Source organism: Leucoraja erinacea, chromosome 8 (assembly GCF_028641065.1).
Source record: "Leucoraja erinacea ecotype New England chromosome 8, Leri_hhj_1, whole genome shotgun sequence".
In the NCBI taxonomy this organism is placed as follows: domain Eukaryota; kingdom Metazoa; phylum Chordata; class Chondrichthyes; order Rajiformes; family Rajidae; genus Leucoraja; species Leucoraja erinaceus.
Genome location: NC_073384.1, coordinates 29690373 through 29710925, shown reverse-complemented (window position 1 = coordinate 29710925; position 20553 = coordinate 29690373). Strand labels below are relative to the sequence as shown.

General features: G+C 41.5%; 1 protein-coding gene across 1 annotated transcript; it reads right to left on the bottom strand.

Annotated features, from left to right (window-relative positions):
- Positions 1 to 692: 692 nt before the first annotated feature.
- Positions 693 to 14308, bottom strand: sult6b1 (sulfotransferase family, cytosolic, 6b, member 1). The gene is made up of 7 exons (XM_055639315.1): positions 13866 to 14308; positions 13246 to 13355; positions 10294 to 10383; positions 5986 to 6112; positions 4312 to 4406; positions 3490 to 3646; positions 693 to 1804 (listed from the first exon to the last, which is right to left on the bottom strand). Exons 1-7 carry the CDS (start codon positions 14080 to 14082, stop codon positions 1674 to 1676), a joined length of 927 nt encoding a protein of 308 aa, XP_055495290.1. The 5' UTR covers positions 14083 to 14308; the 3' UTR covers positions 693 to 1673.
- Positions 14309 to 20553: the final 6245 nt, after the last annotated feature.

Below are 20553 nucleotides of genomic sequence, written 5' to 3'. Positions count from 1 at the left end.
ATCAATTTGATGGCAATACATGAATGCACTTGACTCAATACTCCATCTAAACCAAGTAATAACGAGCCAACATCAAAATCATCCCTTCAATTGTAATTCTTTAAATGCTTCACAGCTGGGATATCCATTCAATCACAATAAGCCTGCCTTAAACACACGCAATTCTTCCAGAAAGTAAAATCCATATGCTGAGATCTCTGGCTACTTTTGAAACGGCAGGGAAATACAAAGCAGATGGGTACCATTTTAATTTTTAATACTTTAATTTTTGAGGGGAAATCCCTGCAAATCTCCCTCAGAGCCCCATTTTAGGAGGCCTATTTGCAGAAATGTGCCTTTCAGCACGATCTTCATTTGCTCCCTTCCTGTATTAGAGTGATAGCTCCACCCAGTGGACACAGGCAGAATCCCATCTTTAACTTCTTATTCCCCAGCAATGCCAGAATGTTCTCCTTTGAGCGCTGTTCCTTTGTTACTCCCTTTATGAAATAAATATGGCAGCGATCTTCATCAGTAATTTCTGCTAACATTGTGGCCAAGCTCCAAACAGCAAATGTCCAGATACAGCACTCACAGATTCATTTCCAACAATAATCCATGATGTCATGTAAATGTTACATTTAAACAATGCAATATCATGGGCTATTCACACAGCAGGAACATTTTAAATCCTCAAATCAAAAGCACACGCATTCTAAATAATTAATTTTATTTTCTTCATCTTAGACTTTTCATCATTCTAAGCAGTTTCTAAAGAGAAAACTGTGTTGAAACTGCTAAAGAATAAAATCAATTTGAAAGAAGACAGAAGATAAAATTCTGCAGGCTTGCTGGTTTAACTCTGCAATTTTAACCCTCCAGCTATTGTTCGGAAATTACAGTTTTCAAAGTCACACACCCCCACATTATTGCTAGTGCAACTTTCAATATCAGGAGGAAATATACAATAATGCCCATGACAGTCGTTCTGTTTGTGGATTTTTATATTATTATTTTTCAGAAAGCTAATAAAAAAAAGGCCACTTGTAATGCACTTATGTATTCCCAGCTGCTTTGGATTTAAAAAATAATTTAAAATGCAACTATATTTCAAAGAATGTTATTCCCTTCTTCAATCCCGCTGATCAACAAAGTCCCAAGGGAGCACCCAGATAATCTCCACCAGGCATCGAAGCTAATGACAACTGCTTTGCTTTTGTGGATGTAGATGACTGAATCTCACTGCAATGACCTATAATTGTCCTTGTCCAGGGCATGCCATTTTGATGCCACAGCTGCAGAGAGTCTGGGAGGCCGCGATATCGCAGTATTGCACTTCAGGCAGCATTCACCTTTATGATGAATTGCAAGAGATTTCTGATTGGATTTGTTTCTGTCAAGGAGGAACAAAGGGGTCTGGATGATTGCTTTAGCTGCTAATGTTGGGGGTAGGGATGGTGATAGAGCCGAGGGGTGAATATGCTTAACATTATAGTCACGGAATTGAAAAGTCACAGGCAACTTGGCTCTGAATCCGTAACATCAAGCTGTCTTTTCCTGGTGGATATAATGGATCTTTCCATATTTTAATGATTTGGGCTTCAAGCCTGTGCATTCTAAGCACAGTTCAAATGAATTGTTCCTTTTTTTTAAAACAAGTCCTTGTTTATTACAATACTTGCTGCGATATTTTTTTATGTCTTACAGTACAGGTCATATTTCAGTTTTGCTCCCAGTTTTGTGCCTGCTAAACATTCTTCAAACTTGGCATCCATCTCTCGACTTTGTTCTTCTGTGAAAAGATTTCTCCAATCACCCACCACACCTACATTTAAAACAAATTTAAATTGATTAAATGCAATGTTCAGCCAAATAAATAGAATTGTTGTCTGGTTCCCTCAGAGCAGAGTGAATGGACGGGTTTAGATAAGGAGAGTGCTGTTTTGTGCACCACTGGCAAAAAGTGCCATTGTTTTGAATTAGATCCAATGATGTTTGAACTTCCTACACATCTACACCACCACCACTTTTTCATATATTTTTTTCCAATATCGCTCACTCTTCATGAAAGTGACCTCTCTGGAATTATATGGAAACATTAATTGGAAACTTTCTTGCACATTTTGGACCTAATCTTCCATTAGCAGAATCTTAAGTGTCATAGCGTCATAAAATCGGATAGCCATACAACATGGAAACAGGCCTTTCAACAGAAACTTGTGCATGCTGACCAAGGGAACTCATCTAAACTAGTCCTATTTGCCTACTAATTGCCCACTGTAATTTGGTCTATATCAGGTGAGTGGTGGAAACTGGGAGGAGTTCATGGAAATGTATGGAGAATAAAAATGGATTGAGTCTAGATGGATGTCTAATGGGCAGCACGGATCCAGTGGGCCACAGGGTTTCTATATTGTATGAGAATTCCAGATCATGAGCAGTTTCTAATTAAAACATTATTTCCTCATATTTTGAGAGAACCACTCCCCAAATTATAATTGTGTCACCTGCTCTACTAACCATCCACTGATGATTTACCATCTACTTACTTTCCCTACACCCCAGATGATTCTGTCCACCTCCATCAAATCGCCTCTTAACCTTAACATGAAAAAGAACTACCCAACTACCTAGTCCAATTCAGTGACTGAAGCAAAGATACCACAAGATTGAGATCAGAGGCTTCTCACCAACTAGAGCAGAAGGTAGAGAGTGGTGGACTCAGCCCCATCCATCACAGGCACAAGAGCACAAGCCTACCCACCTTCAAAAGCATCTACATGAGGTGCTGCCTTAAGATAGTGGTATTTATCATCAAGGATCCCCACCATCTAGGCCATGTCCTCTCCCTGCTGTCACTATTGGCCATGAGGTACAGAAGCCTGAAGTCCCGCAACACCAGGTTCAGGTACAGCTACTTTCTTACAACTATCAGGTTCTAGAATATAGCCTGTACAACCCTAAACCTACCATAACAATGGAACACTATGGATCACCTCTTACAATATCATGGACTTGATCTTTGTCCAATTGTGTATTTTTGCACTAATGTCTAGTTTTTTTGCAGTCTTCTTCTCATTTTACCATCTTGTATTTATGTGCAAATTACAGTAAGTATAATTTATGATTTTGTGAGTTGTCTGCCTCTACCTCATCTTATTAATGATTATTAAAGACATTAAACTTGACTTGACTCCACTTAACTCCCAGATTCTTATTCACATACCCTCACTCTCTAAAGCTGGCAGCAAGGCTATATGAAGTTAAATTTCATGACCTGATAAGTCATGACCTGCTGAGTCTTTGTGTTGATCTTACAAAACATCTTTTTCCTATGTTACAACATCCAGGAACGTAATTGCTAGTAAGAAACGTTAACAAATCAGGCAGTGAATCAGCTTTGCCCAGATGATTAATGTAACAATTCACATCAAAGAACATTCACAAGGCTTTCCCAGAAAATAAGTCACACAAGCAGTTTCCTGTGCCGCAACATGGAATTATACCTACCTTTTCGGAAAAAGAAGTTGCCAAATATTGAATGGGTTTCCTGGCAGTTGTCACTCATCGCCTGGAAGGTGCCCTTACGAGCAATGTTTTCAATCTGTTCAACACTCAGTGAGAAGCCATAGAACTCTGCTATCTTCTGCACTCCCCCTATCAGGTTCTGGAGGGTGGGGATGGGGTGGGTGGGTGTTGAGAGAGGAAGGAACATTAAACATTTTAATAAATCTGCAAACAGGCAGAACAAAGTAAAATTTAGGAATAAGAGTGTAATATGACTTTACTGGATAATAACACAGGCCTCCTGATAGTCACTGGGAATTAGAGGAACAGATGTGCAAGTTAATCACATAAAGGTGTAAGAGCACCATTTTTACCAAGGAGAAGGATGTGGAAGATAAGGGAGTTCTGGTGCAGGTCATTTTTGGGGTGTAGATGTTAGATATCACAGGAGGCTTAAGAATTGATAAATCCCAGGGCCAGGTGAGATCTACCTCAGATATCAACAGGGGACATATATTCTCTTTGTGGCCACATACTGTAGGTTTCTCCCAGTGCTCTGGTTTCTTCCCACATTCTATGCAGATTGGTAGGTTAATTGACCACTGCCCCCCAGTGGGCAGGAGAGTGGCAGACTGTCGGAGGAGTTGATGAAAATATTAGGTAATAAATGGGAATAGAGTAAATGGGTGGTTGGTGGTGAACGAAATGAACCAACTGACAAACAATCAATTGCAATGCTTTCTTGCAGAGGTAAATGTGCCTGCTAATCCTCTTTGTTAACCTGTATGGTTTAGGGTTAGTAAGAGATAAAACAAACCACTGTACCTCTTTCAGCTCTTCATACGTAATAATCATCACATGTTCATCATCAATGTGTTTTTCCCAGATGAGTGCAGAATCAAAGTAAGATCCCCAAGCAACTGTTTAGAAAAGTGTCAGAGGAAAATATTAATAATTTGTGGGTCTGTTATGATTGTTGGGTCATATTTCTTCAATATCAGTGTCACACCTGCCCGTTTGTAACTATTCACAATAAGAAGGTGAATATCTAGCAATATCTCTCACAATATCTAGCAATGAAACAGCAATCACTGTTACACAGCAAACACCCTCCTTGGTGCAATTTGTTTCTTGCAAATGATCTTCCTGTAGATTAGTAGGATGCAATGATGTATCTTAGACTAAAATCTACAGAAGCAAAGTTATGAAACTTAACTGTGATTAGAATTAGTTATCCGTTAGTTATAGTAATCCATCCAAGAAATCAGCCATATAACACCTGAAGCGGCAGATTTTTCAGATCTTTTAGGTAATTAGCATCCTAGCCGCTAATTGGATGAGAATAGATATGGGTAATATCTTCGGTACGCATGCAAGCTGCCTCAGAGACCTTCAGAGCTTCTCAATTCATAAAGCTTCAGCACACAGTCTTTTGATGAATATTTTCTTTATTGTAGATAGAAAACAGCAAGATACATCCAAGGTTTTCCGACTTGTTACGGCAATCTTCTTCAAACTCCAGCTCATTACTTCAGATATTAGAAACATAGAAACATAGAAATTAGGTGCAGGAGTAGGCCATTCGGCCCTTCGAGCCTGCACCGCCATTCAATATGATCATGGCTGATCATCCAACTCAGTATCCCATACCTGCCTTCTTTCCATACCCCCTGATCCCCTTAGCCACAAGGGCCACATCTAACTCCCTCTTAAATATAGCCAATGAACTGGCCTCAATACCCTCTGTGGCAGAGAGTTCCAGAGATTCACCACTCTCTGTGTGGGAAAAAAATGAAAAAAAAAAAAAAAAAGCCTCCTCGTGTCTCCGTAACAATGACATGCAATGACATGGTCGAAGGATTAACCTTCTTCATCGTCTCTCCAAACTAATTTAATAAACTAAACTTCTGTGCAAGCAGTTAAGCTGCAAACACGCCCAAAGACACGTCATAAATCCCACCCACATTATAATGGGCAGTCTAAAATTTAAAGGCACATGCCATCCACAATGACATGCAAAACAGGCCAAATGGCCACTACACCACCTGCCTCGAGGTAAAATGGACTTGAGTCTGAGGTAACTGGAATTATATTTATTTTCCCATATTAAAGACAAATCTTCAGTCTTTTTTTTACATTTTTCCATCTAAAGTTCTAAATTAGTACTATAGCCACTGAGACACAGAAGTGTTCACGTTGTCCATGCTGACTATCTGAAAATCAGTTCAGTCAGTCTCATTCCCTTCCCCCATCCTTATAGCCTTGCAAGTTTACTTCCTTCAAGTGTCTCTTTAATTTTCTTTTGAAATCATTTAAATCACTTTCATAAGCACTGGGTGCCAGGTTGTAACTGCTCACTGCGTAAAAAATGTAAAGAAAATCTGCCATTGCAAGTATAGGTTTTGCATTAGCATCTCCTGTACTTAGAACCAGTTTTGATAATAAAACACAATAAAGTCCATGCATTTAAAGTTGCTCTAAGTAACTAAAGACATCTACCTTCTCCAGCCATGTACTCCTTGAAGAACTCATCCCAGGATGCAGAGTTGGGCAGTAGCGGGTGTTTCTGACAGAAGTGATAATACGAAACTGCGTTATCCTTTGGGTTGCGAAACACCACCAGCACCTAGGGAAAGGTCACAAGCAAAGTTTAGATTGAAACTTTTTCTGCAACAATGCTAGGCAGAGCAAGAAGAACAGTATAATATATATTATCTTCACAATCCATCAGCATGGCTTGCAAACCTGATTCCAATCAGAACCAAATCAATAAATATGCAGGATTTTAGGAAATAGCAGCCATTTTGCTGCTGTGCAATAATACCAATTTGCCAAACTCAACTATTCATGAGGTAAGTCTGCTCTGTAGCCACACCATTTTCCCTTCATGTTTCCCCCCTCCCTACTCTCCCTTTCCTGGATGAACAGGCTTTCAAGCAGTTTGCTCCATTCATTGTTTTAATTCCTCGCTTGATAGAGTCATAGAGTCAGGGTGATACTGTGTGAAAACAGGCCCTTCAGCCCAACTTGTCCACACCAGTCAACAATGTCCCAGCTACACTAGTCCCACCTGCCTGCGCTTGGTCCATAACCCTCCAAACCTGTCCTATCCATGTACCTGTCTCCCTGTTTCTTAAACGATGGGATAGTCCTCTTTGTGTGAAAAAGTTACCCCTCGGATTCCTATCTTTTCCCCCTCACCTTGAACCTATGTCCTCTGGTCCTCGATTCCCCTACTTTGGGCAAGACACTTTGTACATCTCCCCGATCTATTCTTCTCATGATTTTGTATGCCTCTATAAGATCATCCCTCATCCTCCTGCGCTCCATGGAATAGAGACCCAGCCTACTCAACCTCTCCCTATAGCTCACACCCTCTAGTCCTGGCAACATCCTCGTAAATCTTTTCTGAACACTTTCAAGCTTGACAATATCTTTCCGATAACATGGTGCCCAGAACTGAACGCAATATTCTAAATGCGGTCTCACCAATGTCTTATACAACTGCAACATGACCTCCCAACTTCTATACTCAATACTTTGACTGATGAAGGCCAAAGTGCTAAAAGCCTTTTTGACCACCTTATCTACCTGTGTCTTGACCTTCAAGGAACCATGCACTGATACTCCTAGATCCCTCTGCTCTACAACACTAGACAGAGGCCTACCATTTACTGTGCAGGTCCTGCCCTTGTTAGACGTCCCAAATTGCAACACCTCACACTTCGCTGTATTAAATTCCATCAACTATTCCTCCGCCCACCTGGCCAATCGATCCAGATCCTCCTGCAATCTTTCACAACCATCTTCACTATCTGTAATACTATTAATTTTTGTATCATCAGCAAACTTGCAAATCTTGCCCTGTATGTTCTCATCCAAATCATTGATGTAGATGACAAACAGTAACAGGCCCAACACTGAACACTGAGGCACACCACTAGTCACAGGCCTCCAGTCTGAGAAGCAACCTTCAACCATCACCCTCTGCTTCCTTCCATGGAGCAAATTTGCTATCCATTCAGCTATCTCTCCTTGGATCCCATGCAATCTAACCTTACAGAGCAGCCGACCATGCGGAACCTTGTTGAATGCCTTACTGAGATCCATGTATACAACATCTACAGCTGCCCTCATTGACCTTTTTGGTCATGTCTTAAAAAATATCAATCAGATTTGTGAGATACAACCTACCATATACACGATGCTGACAATCCCTAATCAGCCCTTGCCCATCCAAATGCCTGTATAACCTATCCCCTCAGAATATCTCTAGCAACATTCCAACTACAGATGTTAAGCTCACCGGCCTACAGTTCCCAGCATTTTCCCTGCAGTCCTTCTTGAAAAGAGGCACAACATTTCCCACCCTCCAGTCTTCCGGCACCTCTCCTGTATTTAAGGACGACTTGTAAATTTCAACCAGGGCTCCCACAATTTCCTCTCTAGATTCCTGCAATGTCCTCAGATATGTCTGATCAGGCCCTGGAGATTTGTCTACCTTCATGCATGACAGTATCTTCAGTATTTCTTCGACGGTAATCCTGACTGCTCTCAATCCACTTCAATGACTTCCCCAAGTTCCTCCGTCCTACTGTCTTTCTCCTCGGAAAATACAGAGGAGAAATACTCATTGAGGACCTTGCCCATCTCCTGTGGCTCCACACATCGGTGACCACTTTGATTCCTGAGAGGTCCCACTCTCTCTCTAGTTACCCTTTCCCCCCTTATGTATTTATAAAATGTTTTGGGATTGTCCTAATACTACCCGCCAGAGCTATCCCCTGGCCCCTTTTTGCCCTTCTGATCTCCTTTTTCAGTTTACTCCTTAGTTCCCGAATCTCCTCCAGGGATGCACTTGATCCCAGCTGCCTATACCTGTCCCATTCATCCTTCTTATTTTTGACCAACACCTCAATTTCCCTCGTCAGCCAAGCTTCCTTACCTTTGCCTGCTTTGCCCTTCACTTTAACGGGGACGTATATATCCTGAGCTTTCGTCAGTACACTTTTAAAAACATCCTACTTGGCCGATGTTCCTTTCCCCTCAAATAACCTGCTCCAGTCAACTTGAGCTAGACCATCTCTCATATCCTCAAAGTTTGCCTTACTCCAGTTGAGCATTTTAACACATGGACGCTCTCCATCCCTATCCATAACTATCTTAAACCTGATTGAACTGTGGTCACTGGTCCAAAAAGGCTCCACCACAAACACTTCATTAACTTGCCCTTCCCAATTTCCCAATACTAGATGCAGCATTGCCCTCTCACATGTGTTGTAGCCGGTGCTGACCGGTGAATTTCATTGGCTCATTGGGGGAAAAAAAAGGTAAGCAGTAATTTTCAGAACCAAGGATAACCGACCGGTAGTGTTAAATGTCCGCCGAGCTTCTCAGCTGTGTATCTCTGGCTTTTTAAAAGTTGTTTGGCTTCTTAAAAGTTGTCTCTCTCCCCCCCTTCTCTCCTCCCCCTTCTCTCCCCCCCTTCTCTCCCACTCTTTTAGAGGACTTACCATACACTGTGCTTTAACCTCTTAATTACAGCGCCAACCTTCCTGTTCATCGCGGTGTGTGTCTGTATCACCTTGGCTTTGCACCATGTGAATTTCACTCAGATAGCACTCCCCCCGCTTGCCCTGTCCCCCGCTGCATAGCGGGCTAGTGAAGGAAGCGATGTGTGTGTGTGTGTGTGCGTGCGTGCGTGCGTGCGTGCGTGTGTGTGTTCCACTCTGACAGTCGCTGTTCCAGTCACTGTTTTTTCAGGCGACTACCGAACAACTTGACAGTCGCCGGCAATCGCCTGAAAAATTGCCCAAGTGGGACAAAAATTGCCCAAGTGGGACAGGTACTTTGTCACTTTCCTTAGGTCCATTCACTGTATTTCTCGATCACCATGTCCTTTTCACAAACAGCTGCAATGTTCATAAAACCTAATTGTTTCTTTTAAAATCTACACAATCTATTTCTTATTCTTGCATTTATCAAAATGGTTATGATTTTCTGTCTTATTTTATAGCGTAAAGTTTCCCTACCGAGCACAATTATTGATAAAACTGGCCTGCAATTATTCATTTCAGCTATGTTCTCCTTTTTGAAAACGAGTGTTACATTATCTGGTCTCTCATCATCAGGCATGCAAATGCTCTTCATAGAACATTATCTGGCCACCACTAATTAGAACTACGTGGTTCTAATCTCTTATACACAGCATCTTAATGTCAAATTCATATTTCCTGGCTGGCAATTGTACTGGAAGGTGGTGAAACTTAATGATAAATGGATTTCATTTTATTGATCTGTGAACAGTCTCTTGAAATACAGCAATAAAAGTTGCATTCAATGAGATTTAAGTAGCATAACTGATATCTGTGCTGATGGATACTCAAGCAAAAGCCTAACTGCAGGAGGAAATCAATGGGTCAGGTCACAACTGTGGCTAGAAATGAACTATTTGAATCAGAATCTTTCTTCAGATATTGAAATGTCACCTATCCATTTCCCTTCACAGATGCTGCCTGATCTGCTGAGTTCCTCCAGCAGCTTGTTTTTTTGCACAAGATACCAACAATTGCAGTTACTCATGTCTCCATGAGGGCCCCTGGTCAGTGCCATTTGATTCTCCAAATCCCTACAACCTGCCATCCGGTTTCTCTTCTTTTTATTAGTGATTTTCCATTCCCAATTTTCAGATATTTATAACACAGGACCAGATTAAATGAGTCATTTTAAGAATAGTTTGGGGGAATATGCTTCTGTTTAGTCGCATGTTCCTGTATCCTGATATTAATAGTAACCTGGCAATCTTACCTTTGTTTTCTTCTCAATCACAGATGCTGGTAAATTTTCATAATGACAATGCGTTCCATAAACCCTTGGTGATGGATAACTGTTTATTATCTTAAATAAAGAGAAAGGATAAACCAAAAAAAAATTGCATATGAATGTTAGAATTAGCCATGATAACATCTCACTTGCTAGCACTAAACGCATTCTGATGAAGGATAATTGACCCATAACATTAGCTTGATTTCTCCCTCAACATTTGCTGCCTGGCTTAATGGAATGTTTGTACACTTTTCAATGCATTGAGTTTCCATTAAGAAACATTGATGAACCAATAGAGCAGTTTATATTACACCATGTACAGATGGAATGTGGCCATTATGGACACGCTTTTCTTGGAACATTATAACAATGTGCTTTATATTGGACTTTATGAACTGAAGCAGCCATACAGCATTCAATCTAAATAACTCCTTTTTTTCCCAGTTTTGGCATTCACCACAGAATCAAGCACTTCCAATTCAGGAATTTAAATTTGCTTGGAATGTTACCTCAAGTTTATTGTTTTGGCTTGTACACAGACATCATAGCCTCTCAACTTTGTGTTAAAGTCATAATGTCTTGTATTAGTATTTCAATAACTGCATGTGATCTGTTGTTTTGGCTTGTACACAGACATCATAGCCTCTCAACTTTGTGTTAAAGTCATAATGTCTTGTATTAGTATTTCAATAACTGCATGTGATCTGGCAACCAGAAATGGGGAGAGTAGGGGCCTCACCATGTAGACAATGGGCACAAGATATGGAAATTAAATTTGATGATGAATATATAATAATCATCATCATATATACAAAATAGATTTGTATTAATTATAAATACTCCAGAAATTAAAATAATGGTTTATTATTTGGCAGACTAAACCAATATGGGTCAGGAAGGTACAGGATTGAACAGTCTATTAGTGAAATTTCAAAACTTAATATTACTCTTCTGCTCACTATCTCATACAGCTCTTGCTCTATCTATTGTAGTTGAGTTTGAATTGATTGCATCTGTGTATTGTATATCTAAATAGTTTGGATAGCATGCAAAACAAAGCTTTTCACTGTACCTAGGTACATGTGACAATAATGAACCTTAACCTAAATATCCCAGTTGGCCACGGTGGATTCTGATAAAGGCCAAAAAGGAACTCAATGTCTACTGTCTATAAAGAAAAAAAAGAGATCCTGGCAAAGTACATAAACTATTATGTAACTATTAAGTACATAAACAAAATGTAAATCTAAAAGATTTAACTTAAGTAAGAAAAGCAGCTCAATAGGACATAATCATTCAAGAATAAATTTAAGGAATTTTGTGACAATCATGTTTCACTGGCAAGATCTGTTTGGTAAGATGTTGAGATAAAAACTAAATATTACTCAAATACAGCTGGATGAAGTAGTGGTATGCCTCCAGGAATGGGTTTTCTGCACACTTTATGGAAATTACAGAAATCTAAAAGATTCAGGAGGAGCTTTTACAAGTCAAATATTTCTGTAGAAATCTCTAAGCACCATTGATTTTTCCTGGCACGGTTTTACATTTATTATAAGCCCAGAACATTATACTTAAAATAAAATAAAGCATGTAGTTTTTCATCGTCGCATGAAGGATACTGAAATAATTCATTAATCAGTAACTTTTAATGCAAGGGTGAAGAATATCTTATAGATTTAAGTTTGAATTATTAACTTGACTATATAGCTGATAGCTTTTATTTTGAGGGGGCTCAAATACATGTTATTGAAAAGAGAAATGACAGCAGTCAATTGCACTAGTTTATGGTTACAAAAAAATGACTTTTGCTCTCATTACTAATACTGGAGGTTATTTTATTACCCCTGACCCCTAGAGCATGCTACGCTCAGGGAGGTAACATCACTGTTGGAATATTGGACAGTGTGCCTGCAAATTAGAAGAGTACTCATAATAAGTAGGGCATCCTATTTAAATAAATACAATAATCGTTTGATACCTCTTAGTATTGGATATTTTGACTCAGCACCATGCACACATTAAAAATGAGAGTTCAGATTCCCATGAATTTCAGAACAATAGAAAATGTCAAGTGTAATTTGAAGCATGGTTACTATGAAAACAGCAAGTACAGGGAAGCCTGATCCTGCATTTATTCTCTGTCTAAACATAGAGAAAACAAATCATAATCATCAACTTTGAGTGGAGCTATTATTTATACAGCAGTCTCTATAATTTATGCAAATATTATTTCTGGAACAATTTTAATGTAATCTTTAATGAAATCTTCATTCCGAACTCTATAGTACTCACATGCCTTGGTTGGTAAATTGGTTGGTTATAGTACCATCCTGAAATTTGCAGGTGAGCTAAGGATTAGTAGTAACACGTTTTACTGATGCATTTATGGGTGTCAATTACTAGGTATGACTAATCCCTAGATGTATTGTGGATTTAACGTGATGTCATGCTCAACTGCTCCTGAACCAGGGGAAGGAATGGTAGGTACCATGTAACTCAAAAGAACACAGAGCAGCTGCCCGCTGTTAGTGGTGGAAGCAAATACAATAATGGCATTCAAGTGGCTTTTAGATGGGCACATGGTCATGGAGGGAATGGAGAGATATAGATCATGTGCAGCCAATGGAGATTCGTTTAACTTGATATCATGTTCGGCATGGACCATTATGGGCTGAAGGGCCTGTTCCTGTGCTGTACTGTTCTATGTCTATGTTGAGAATATGTGACCAATACACACCAAGGAACACCTGGCAAATATGCCATCCATAGCTTCTGCCAATCTGACTTGCAAGGGCTGATTTGTAAGAGCAAATCAGGATGTTCCCGGCCTCCTTGTTCTTGTCTTCACGTTCTCCATACTCTGTATGGGGGCTGTCAAAGTCGTGACCAATATTTTTTCTCTGCAATTCTCTTTGATGGGTAACCACCTACCTCGTGAGTATCGGCGCCTGCAAATTCCAACAGTATGATTTTACGTTGCCCATCGTCCTTTCTCACGGCCGCGGCAATGTCACGAAATAATTGATTTACCCAATTAAACCCTGCAGCACAGAATTTAAAATAGATCACCAGCAGAACCGGGACCTTACATACAGCACATCTGAATCCCAAGCTAATCTCTGCCTGGGGCAACTGAGCATTAAACATAACACACGTGCCTATACTATACACACGGAAGGCGCACGAACACACACCCTTACACACTCTTACAGATCAGAGACCCAGTTCTGACCAAGGGCTTTTGATCTGACACATTAACCGTTTCCCTTACCACGAATGGACACAAAATGCTGGACTCAGTCTGAAGAAGGATATTTTTCTCCTATTCCTTTTCTTCAGAGATGCTGCCTGACTCGCTGAATAACTCCAGCAATTTGTGTCTATCTTGGGTGGAAACGTGCATCTGCAGTTCCTTCCCACTCCCTTTCTACTATTGCTGTCTGACCTGTTAAGTTTTTGACAGGAACAAACGTTTTTTTTAAATTGAGCTCGACTAAAGTTGTGTCAATGGTTAAATTGCAAGGCAGCTGAGCCGGCCATCTCTATCTCACCGCATTTGGGATAGGAAGCAATGCACATATCCTCAGGGCGAGCATCGAACTTGGCAAACTGCCGCAGGTTGTCCTCGGGGCACAGCAGCGCTGGGTACAATAACCCGTTGTGGCGGATCAACATCTCCTCGGGCTGCAGCGTGCTTGCCTTAGTCAACAGACTCTGCAGTTTGTCCTCTAAAGTAGCAGTAAACCTCTCTGCCTGCTCGCTTTCCATTTCCAGCCTTTGACAGATTCGGCGAGGCCACCGCCTCTTTATAGTGGAATTTGAGTCAGCCCGGACGCTGCCACGGGGGCTGGCTTCACACGCCAGATCCTGCCCACAGCTCGTTACAGCAATACATTCTCGCCACTCCTGCTTTCATAATCCATTTAACGCCTGGTGACAGCTGCAGTTCAATTGTTCGGGAGCTCTAGGTTTACATCTCATTCCAGATTCTGAATATGAAAACACAGGCTGTGCGCTACGCAGTACAAGCTGTACTGTACTCTACTGCAAGAGGTTTAAAACAGGACCCCATCTGTTCGCTCGGCGGTTGTGAAAGATCCTGTGTGTCTCAAGGAGTGTATTTTCTGTAATGCATTACTGTCATCTGAACCGAGATACAGTGAAAAACGCTGCGCTATATTGTCAAATCAGATGAGTATAATTAAGGCATTACACAAACACAACAGGTAGAACAAAGAGAAAAATACCATAGGATAGGATATATAATAACATTATTGTGTTATAGTTACAGGGAAATTGCAGATCAAAAAAGGTTTAAGGACCATAATGAGATAAGTTGGAGAACAGGGCTACACCCTCTGCTTATGACAGGATTATTCAATAGGCTGCTAACGGCAGGGATGATACTGCACCTGAATCTGGTGGTACCAACTTTCAAGTGGTTATATCTTCTGCCTGATGGGAAATGGGAGAATGGGGAATGAGTGGGATGTAAATGGTCCTTGATTATGTTTTCTGCTTTCCGGAGTCAATGGAAGTGGGGCGGGGGGGGTGGGGGGGGGGGGGGGGGGGGGGGGGGGGGGGGGGGGGTGATGGTGGAGGGGGGGGTGGTGGTGGAGGGTGGGGGTGGTGGGGGTGGTGGGTGGCGGGTGGAGGGTGGGGGGGGGGGGGGGGGGGGGGGGGGGGGGGCAAAACGGTTGGTTAGTGTGACTACATCCACAACTCTTTGCAGAGCTGTTTCTAAACAAAGCTGTGCTGCTTCCCGATAGGATGCTTTCTACCATGCATCTGTAGAAATTTCGTTGTCTTCTCAGGAAATAGGGGGTTAATGTGCTTTCTTGGCCGTAGCTTCAATGTGTTCAATCCAGGACAAATCGTTGATGATATTTACGCCTTGAAACTGGAAGCTCTCAACCATCCCCACTCTGGCATCATTGATGCTGAATGGGGTGTGTACACTACCTCATTACCTGAAATCGATAACTAACTACTTCGTCTTGCTGACATTGAGGGAGAGGTTGATTTGTTGACACCTTGTTATGAAGCTCTTATTCGCGATCCTGTATTCCGTCTCATCATCGTTCGAGATCCAACCCACTATAGTGTCATCTGCAAACGTATAAATGGAATTAGAGCAGAATCTGGCCACACAGTTGTGAGTGTATAGGGAATATATATCATAAAGGGCTGATAACGCATCATTGTTGGGCACCAGTGTTGAGAATTATTGTGGAGGATGTTTTATCGCCAATCCTTACTGATTGTGGTCTGTGGATCAGAATGTTAAGGATCCAGTTGCAGAGCAAGGTGCTGAGTTCTTGGTCCAGGGGATTGGAGATTGTTTGGGATGTCTGTACTTCTTCTTCTAAAAATGGCTATCTTGCTTTATCAATTTGGTGTTTGTGAGAGTGTGATTGTGCAAATTAATTCCTACATTACAGCTGTTGGCAATTCATAAGTATGTGATTGGCTGGGAAAAGGTTTGGATCAAGCTGAATTGAGCTTGAAATTCACTATGGAAGCCAAAGTCTTCCTTTCATTAAGTCTTGTAAATTCTTTGTGTTGACTGTTGTCTAATGAGATAAATTTCTCAGCTCAACATTCCAGGGTTTCAATATTTCAGACATGACAGAGAGTGAGGTAAAAGATGTGTAGGGGTCCCTACTAATCAGGGAGAATGTCACAGCAGTACTTGGAGAGGACATAGCGGATGATTCATTTATTGAGGCAATGTCAATAGAGTTCAAAAGGAAAGTTGCAATCACTAATAGAATTAGACTATAGGCCTCCATATAGTCAACAGGAGATTGAAGAACAGTTATGTTCAAGGTTCAAGGTTCACATTTATTTGTCACATGCACCATAAGGTACAGTAATGTAGACAGATTACAGAAAGATTGAGTTGTCTATTGCGTACTGAACCATTCCTCTAAAGGTTTCAGGAGTGTGGAGATGGTAGATGATGCTTGGTGGATCATGAGCTTGATACCATTTTAGGTCTTGGTCTTCCTCAGTAGGTCAACAGTGGTGTTCTTATAGAAACATAGAAACATAGAAATTAGGTGCAGGAGTAGGCCATTCGGCCCTTCGAGCCTGCACCGCCATTTAATATGATCATGGCTGATCATCCAACTCAGTATCCCGTACCTGCCTTCTCTCTCGATACCCTCTGATCCCCTTGGCCACAAGGGCCACATCTAACTCCCTCTTAAATATAGCCAATGAACTGGCCTCAACTACCCTCTGTGGCAGAGAGTTCCAGAGATTCACCACTCTCTGTGTGAAAAAAGTTCTCCTCATCTCGTATCTCATATACTGGAGGCAGTGGTGAATTCCATCAGTGATGTTGGCCTTTACTGAAAGATGCTTCTTCAGATATGATCCATATTTTTTAAGCTTCACGGTAGACCTTTTTTTTCAAGTAGAAGTTTTGTGCAATGGGGGAAGAAGACCTTTGCCTTCCAGGTGCAAGGTGGAGGTAGGGTTGCCAACTGTCCCGTATTAGACGGGATATCCCGTATATTGGGCTAAATTGGTTTGTCCCATACGGGACCGCCCTTGTCCCATATTTGACTGCTACTACTCTGTAATCACCAGAGGGCACGCTTACAGACAGAACCTAGATCTGATACAACAGCGTGCGTGCGTGTTGCATGTGCTGTCGATGCCACGCACGAGTGATTCACCTGTCATCCTTATGTGCATGAGTAGTACGCTATATTTTGCCAATTCCTGCCAAAACAAAAAGTTTAACTAACGTCTGGTGTTGTTCGGTCGGTTTGGAATGTGGAAATATGGACAAAAAATAAAAGTGTGCAGCTATAACAAGCAATGAGAAGCAAAAAATACATGGGTTAAGCCCGTCAGCGGTGACTCGACGAAGGCCTTCTGTACTTTATGCCGTCGGGAATTCTCAATTGGCCATGGAGGTGAGAATGACCTAACTCAGCATGCTTCCACAGAGGTGCACAAGAGGGCCACACTAGCTAAAGGTGCAAGCAATATTGGTGCATTCTCTTCGTGAAATCAACTGTGGAAAATGACAAAATCGCGGCAAGTGAAGCCTCGTATGCGACCATACGGTTAAACGGACTCAGCTACAACAGCAGCGACTGTCTTGCTAAGCTCAATGGTGCTTTGTTTAATGACACAAATGTTGTGAAGATGATGCACTTGGGAAGAACAAAAGCTGAGATGATTACAGTGAATATTTTAGGACCAAAGACTGTGCGGGATATTATGGATGATCTGTCCCTGACCAAAGAGGGTGAGCCCGCAGAGCCCGCGTATTTCTCAGTTGACACCGATGCCTCAAACAAGGGAGATAGAAAATATTTTCCAGTGTGCGTGAGATATTTCTCTGGGTCTAATGGAGTGCAGTGTAAGTTACTTGACTTTTATGAAGACAGTGATGAAACTGCAAATGGCATACATCAAGCACTAATGAGCTGTCTGGAAAAGTATGAACTGGATATTAGACACGCCACAGCCTATGCAGCATATAATGCCAATGTAAACTTTGGAAAACACCACTCAGTTTACCAGTTATTGAGCAGTGCCAACAATTGCATTCTGAATGCTAATAGCCCAACTCACATAGCTCATAACACCTGCAAGCATGTCTGTGATCAGCTGTCAATAGATATTGAGACAATTGTTCTAAAGGTCTACAGCCAATTCTCAATAACTGCTTCCTGAAGAGAGGAACTGCGTTCATTTTTTGCCTTTGGTGACATTGAGTGGCGTGAAATTTTGTATCATGTTTGCACACGATGGTTCTCTCTTCATCCAGCTGTCGAACGTCTCCTGCAAAGCTGGCCAGCTCTTACGTCACACCTCAGGTCCCTTGAGACCTGTCCTGTGGCACAGAAGAGGATTTGTGCAGAAGAGGAAGAGTTCTGCAACATGGGGTGTGTTTTTGACCAACTCGTTAAAAAAGCTGGTGGAAACAAAGCTCTGCTTCACCGATGTTTACGATGAAGTCCGAAAGTTCAAAATGAAGATGCTTCAGCGGAAACAGGACAGCATTTTTGGGTACCAGACCAAGCAGCTGATGGACAAACAAGTGTCTGCACAAAGGTCCAAGCAGCAACAGGACTTAGCGAAGTTCTATGACTCTGTCATTACATACATTGACAAGTGGCTTGATTTTTCACCAGAAAATGTAACGAAGAAACTGAAACTGATCAGCCTCTATGAGGAGCTCTCCTTCACTGACCAGGTGGTGGTTGCCCTCAAAATGACAGAGACAGTCAATATGGACCAACTCTATGAAGAGCTTTGTGCTCGCAGGGAAATACAAAAAGCCAGCCAGGATACCACAAAATCCACCAGTGAGAAGTGGTTGACAGTTTTCCAAAACATAGGGAAAGCCAGCTTGATCAACATGATCAGGATTGTCTCATTTGTCCTTCTCTCCAGAAATGCTGCCTGTCCCGCTAAGTTACTCCAGCTTTTTGTGTCTACCTTTGGTTTAAACCAGCATCTGCAGTTTCTTCTTACATATTTCTTTGTCTCAACCTGACTTCCCCTCTTTTATGTTTGAACTCGTATTTCTGATCAAGAATTTTCTTCATCTCATTGGACTTGTTTCTTCTCTCTCTCTCCCCCTCTCTATTATTGGCTAAGTTATTAAAGGATTCTGAGAAATAGGATCTTCATGCATTGGAAAATCAAGGACTGATTGGGGATAGTAGAAACAAGGAACTGAGGATGCAGTCTGAAGAAGGGTGCAGACGGAAACATCACCTATCCATGATCTCCATGTTAACAAATTCTAGGAGCAGAATTAGGCCATTTGGCCCATCACGTTTTCTACAAAATTGGCTTGAAGATAGATAGCAAAGAGTAATGGTAGAGGGGAGTTTTTCAAACTGGAGGTCGATACCAAGTGGTGTACCACAGGGATTGGTGCTGGGTCCACTGTTGTTTGTTGTTTATATTAATGATTTGGATGTAAATATAGGTGGCATGGTCAGTGAATTAGCATATGACATTAAAATTGGTGGAATAATGGATAATGAAGAGAGTTATCTATAATACATCAGGATCTTGATTAACGGAGTCAATGTGCAGAGGAATGGCAGGTGGATTCTAATTCAGATAAATGCAAGGTGTAAGGCCCTGCAGAGAGCAGTAGAACTGAGAGCACTAAGGACACAGATACATAGTTCTATAATGGTGGCTACAGGTAATGAAGAAGATGTTTGACATGTTGCTTTCTTTTATCAGGGTATTGAGTACAAGAGTTGTGATGTCATTTTACAGCGGCACAAAATGTTGCTAAGACCACACTTTGGAGTGTTGTGTACAGTTCTGGTCACCCTGCTCTCGTCATGGTATTAAAAAGGATACAGAACATATTTGTAGGAATGTTACCAGGTCTAAGGGCCTGAGTTTAAAGAAGTCTGGATAAGCAGCATTTGTTTCCCCTGGAGTGTAGGAGCCTGAGGAGTGACCTTATCGAGATATATAGAACCATAAGGGGCTTAGATAAAGGGAATAGCCACAGTCTTTTCCCCAGTGTAGATAAGACTAAAAGTAGAGGCTTAGTTTTAAGTTGAAAGAGGGAAAATTTTAAAGGGACTGAAGGGCAACATTTTCCAAACAGAGAGTGGTACATACAAGGTGCCAGAGGAAATGGAAGAGGTGGGTACAATTACAGCATTTAAAAGATACTTGGACAGCTACATGGGAAAGAAACATTTGGAGGGATATAGGCCAGGCTTAGACCATAGTTAGTTAACTGCATCAGCATCGACAAGTTAAGCTTTCATGCTGTATAGATCCATGACTCAATTACATAGATCCATGACTCTCCCTTCTCTCTCGCCCCCACCCCGTTCCTTCCTCCCCCCTTGCTCCCTTCTCTCTCTTTCTCTCAATCATTCTTGTCTTTCTCTCTCTCTCCATTTTCTCTCACTCTCTTTCTTCTATCTCTCCCCCTCTTTCTCATCTCCATTACCTTCTCAAAATGCTTGGTTGAAACAAATTTCTGTTTCTTAGTCCCATGCCTGGCGTTTCGCAGACATGCCACTCTTTCCCTTATGTCTGAACCTTGAATTGCACACAAACCAGCAGCTCATGTAGTTCCAATGAAAAACATAAAGTTTCAGAGGGGTGACAGGGTGGATGCTGGATTTAGTCTTGAGAACCAGAGCACAAAATGTAGGGATAAGGAGATGGCCATTTAGGACGTGAAGAGAAATGTCTCAGCTCGGAGTATTGTAAATCCTTGGC

What these genes read in the sequence shown, in the direction of transcription:
- sult6b1 (XM_055639315.1), bottom strand. Translation starts at nt 14,082, where the DNA reads ATGGAAAGCGAGCAGGCAGAGAGGTTTACTGCTACTTTAGAGGACAAA. An exon ending in TGCTTCCTATCCCAAATGCG is followed by an intron (nt 13,356 to 13,865) that starts GTGAGATAGAGA and finishes TCTGTGCTGCAG; the next exon opens with GGTTTAATTGGGTAAATCAA. An exon ending in CAGGCGCCGATACTCACGAG is followed by an intron (nt 10,384 to 13,245) that starts GTAGGTGGTTAC and finishes TCTTTATTTAAG; the next exon opens with ATAATAAACAGTTATCCATC.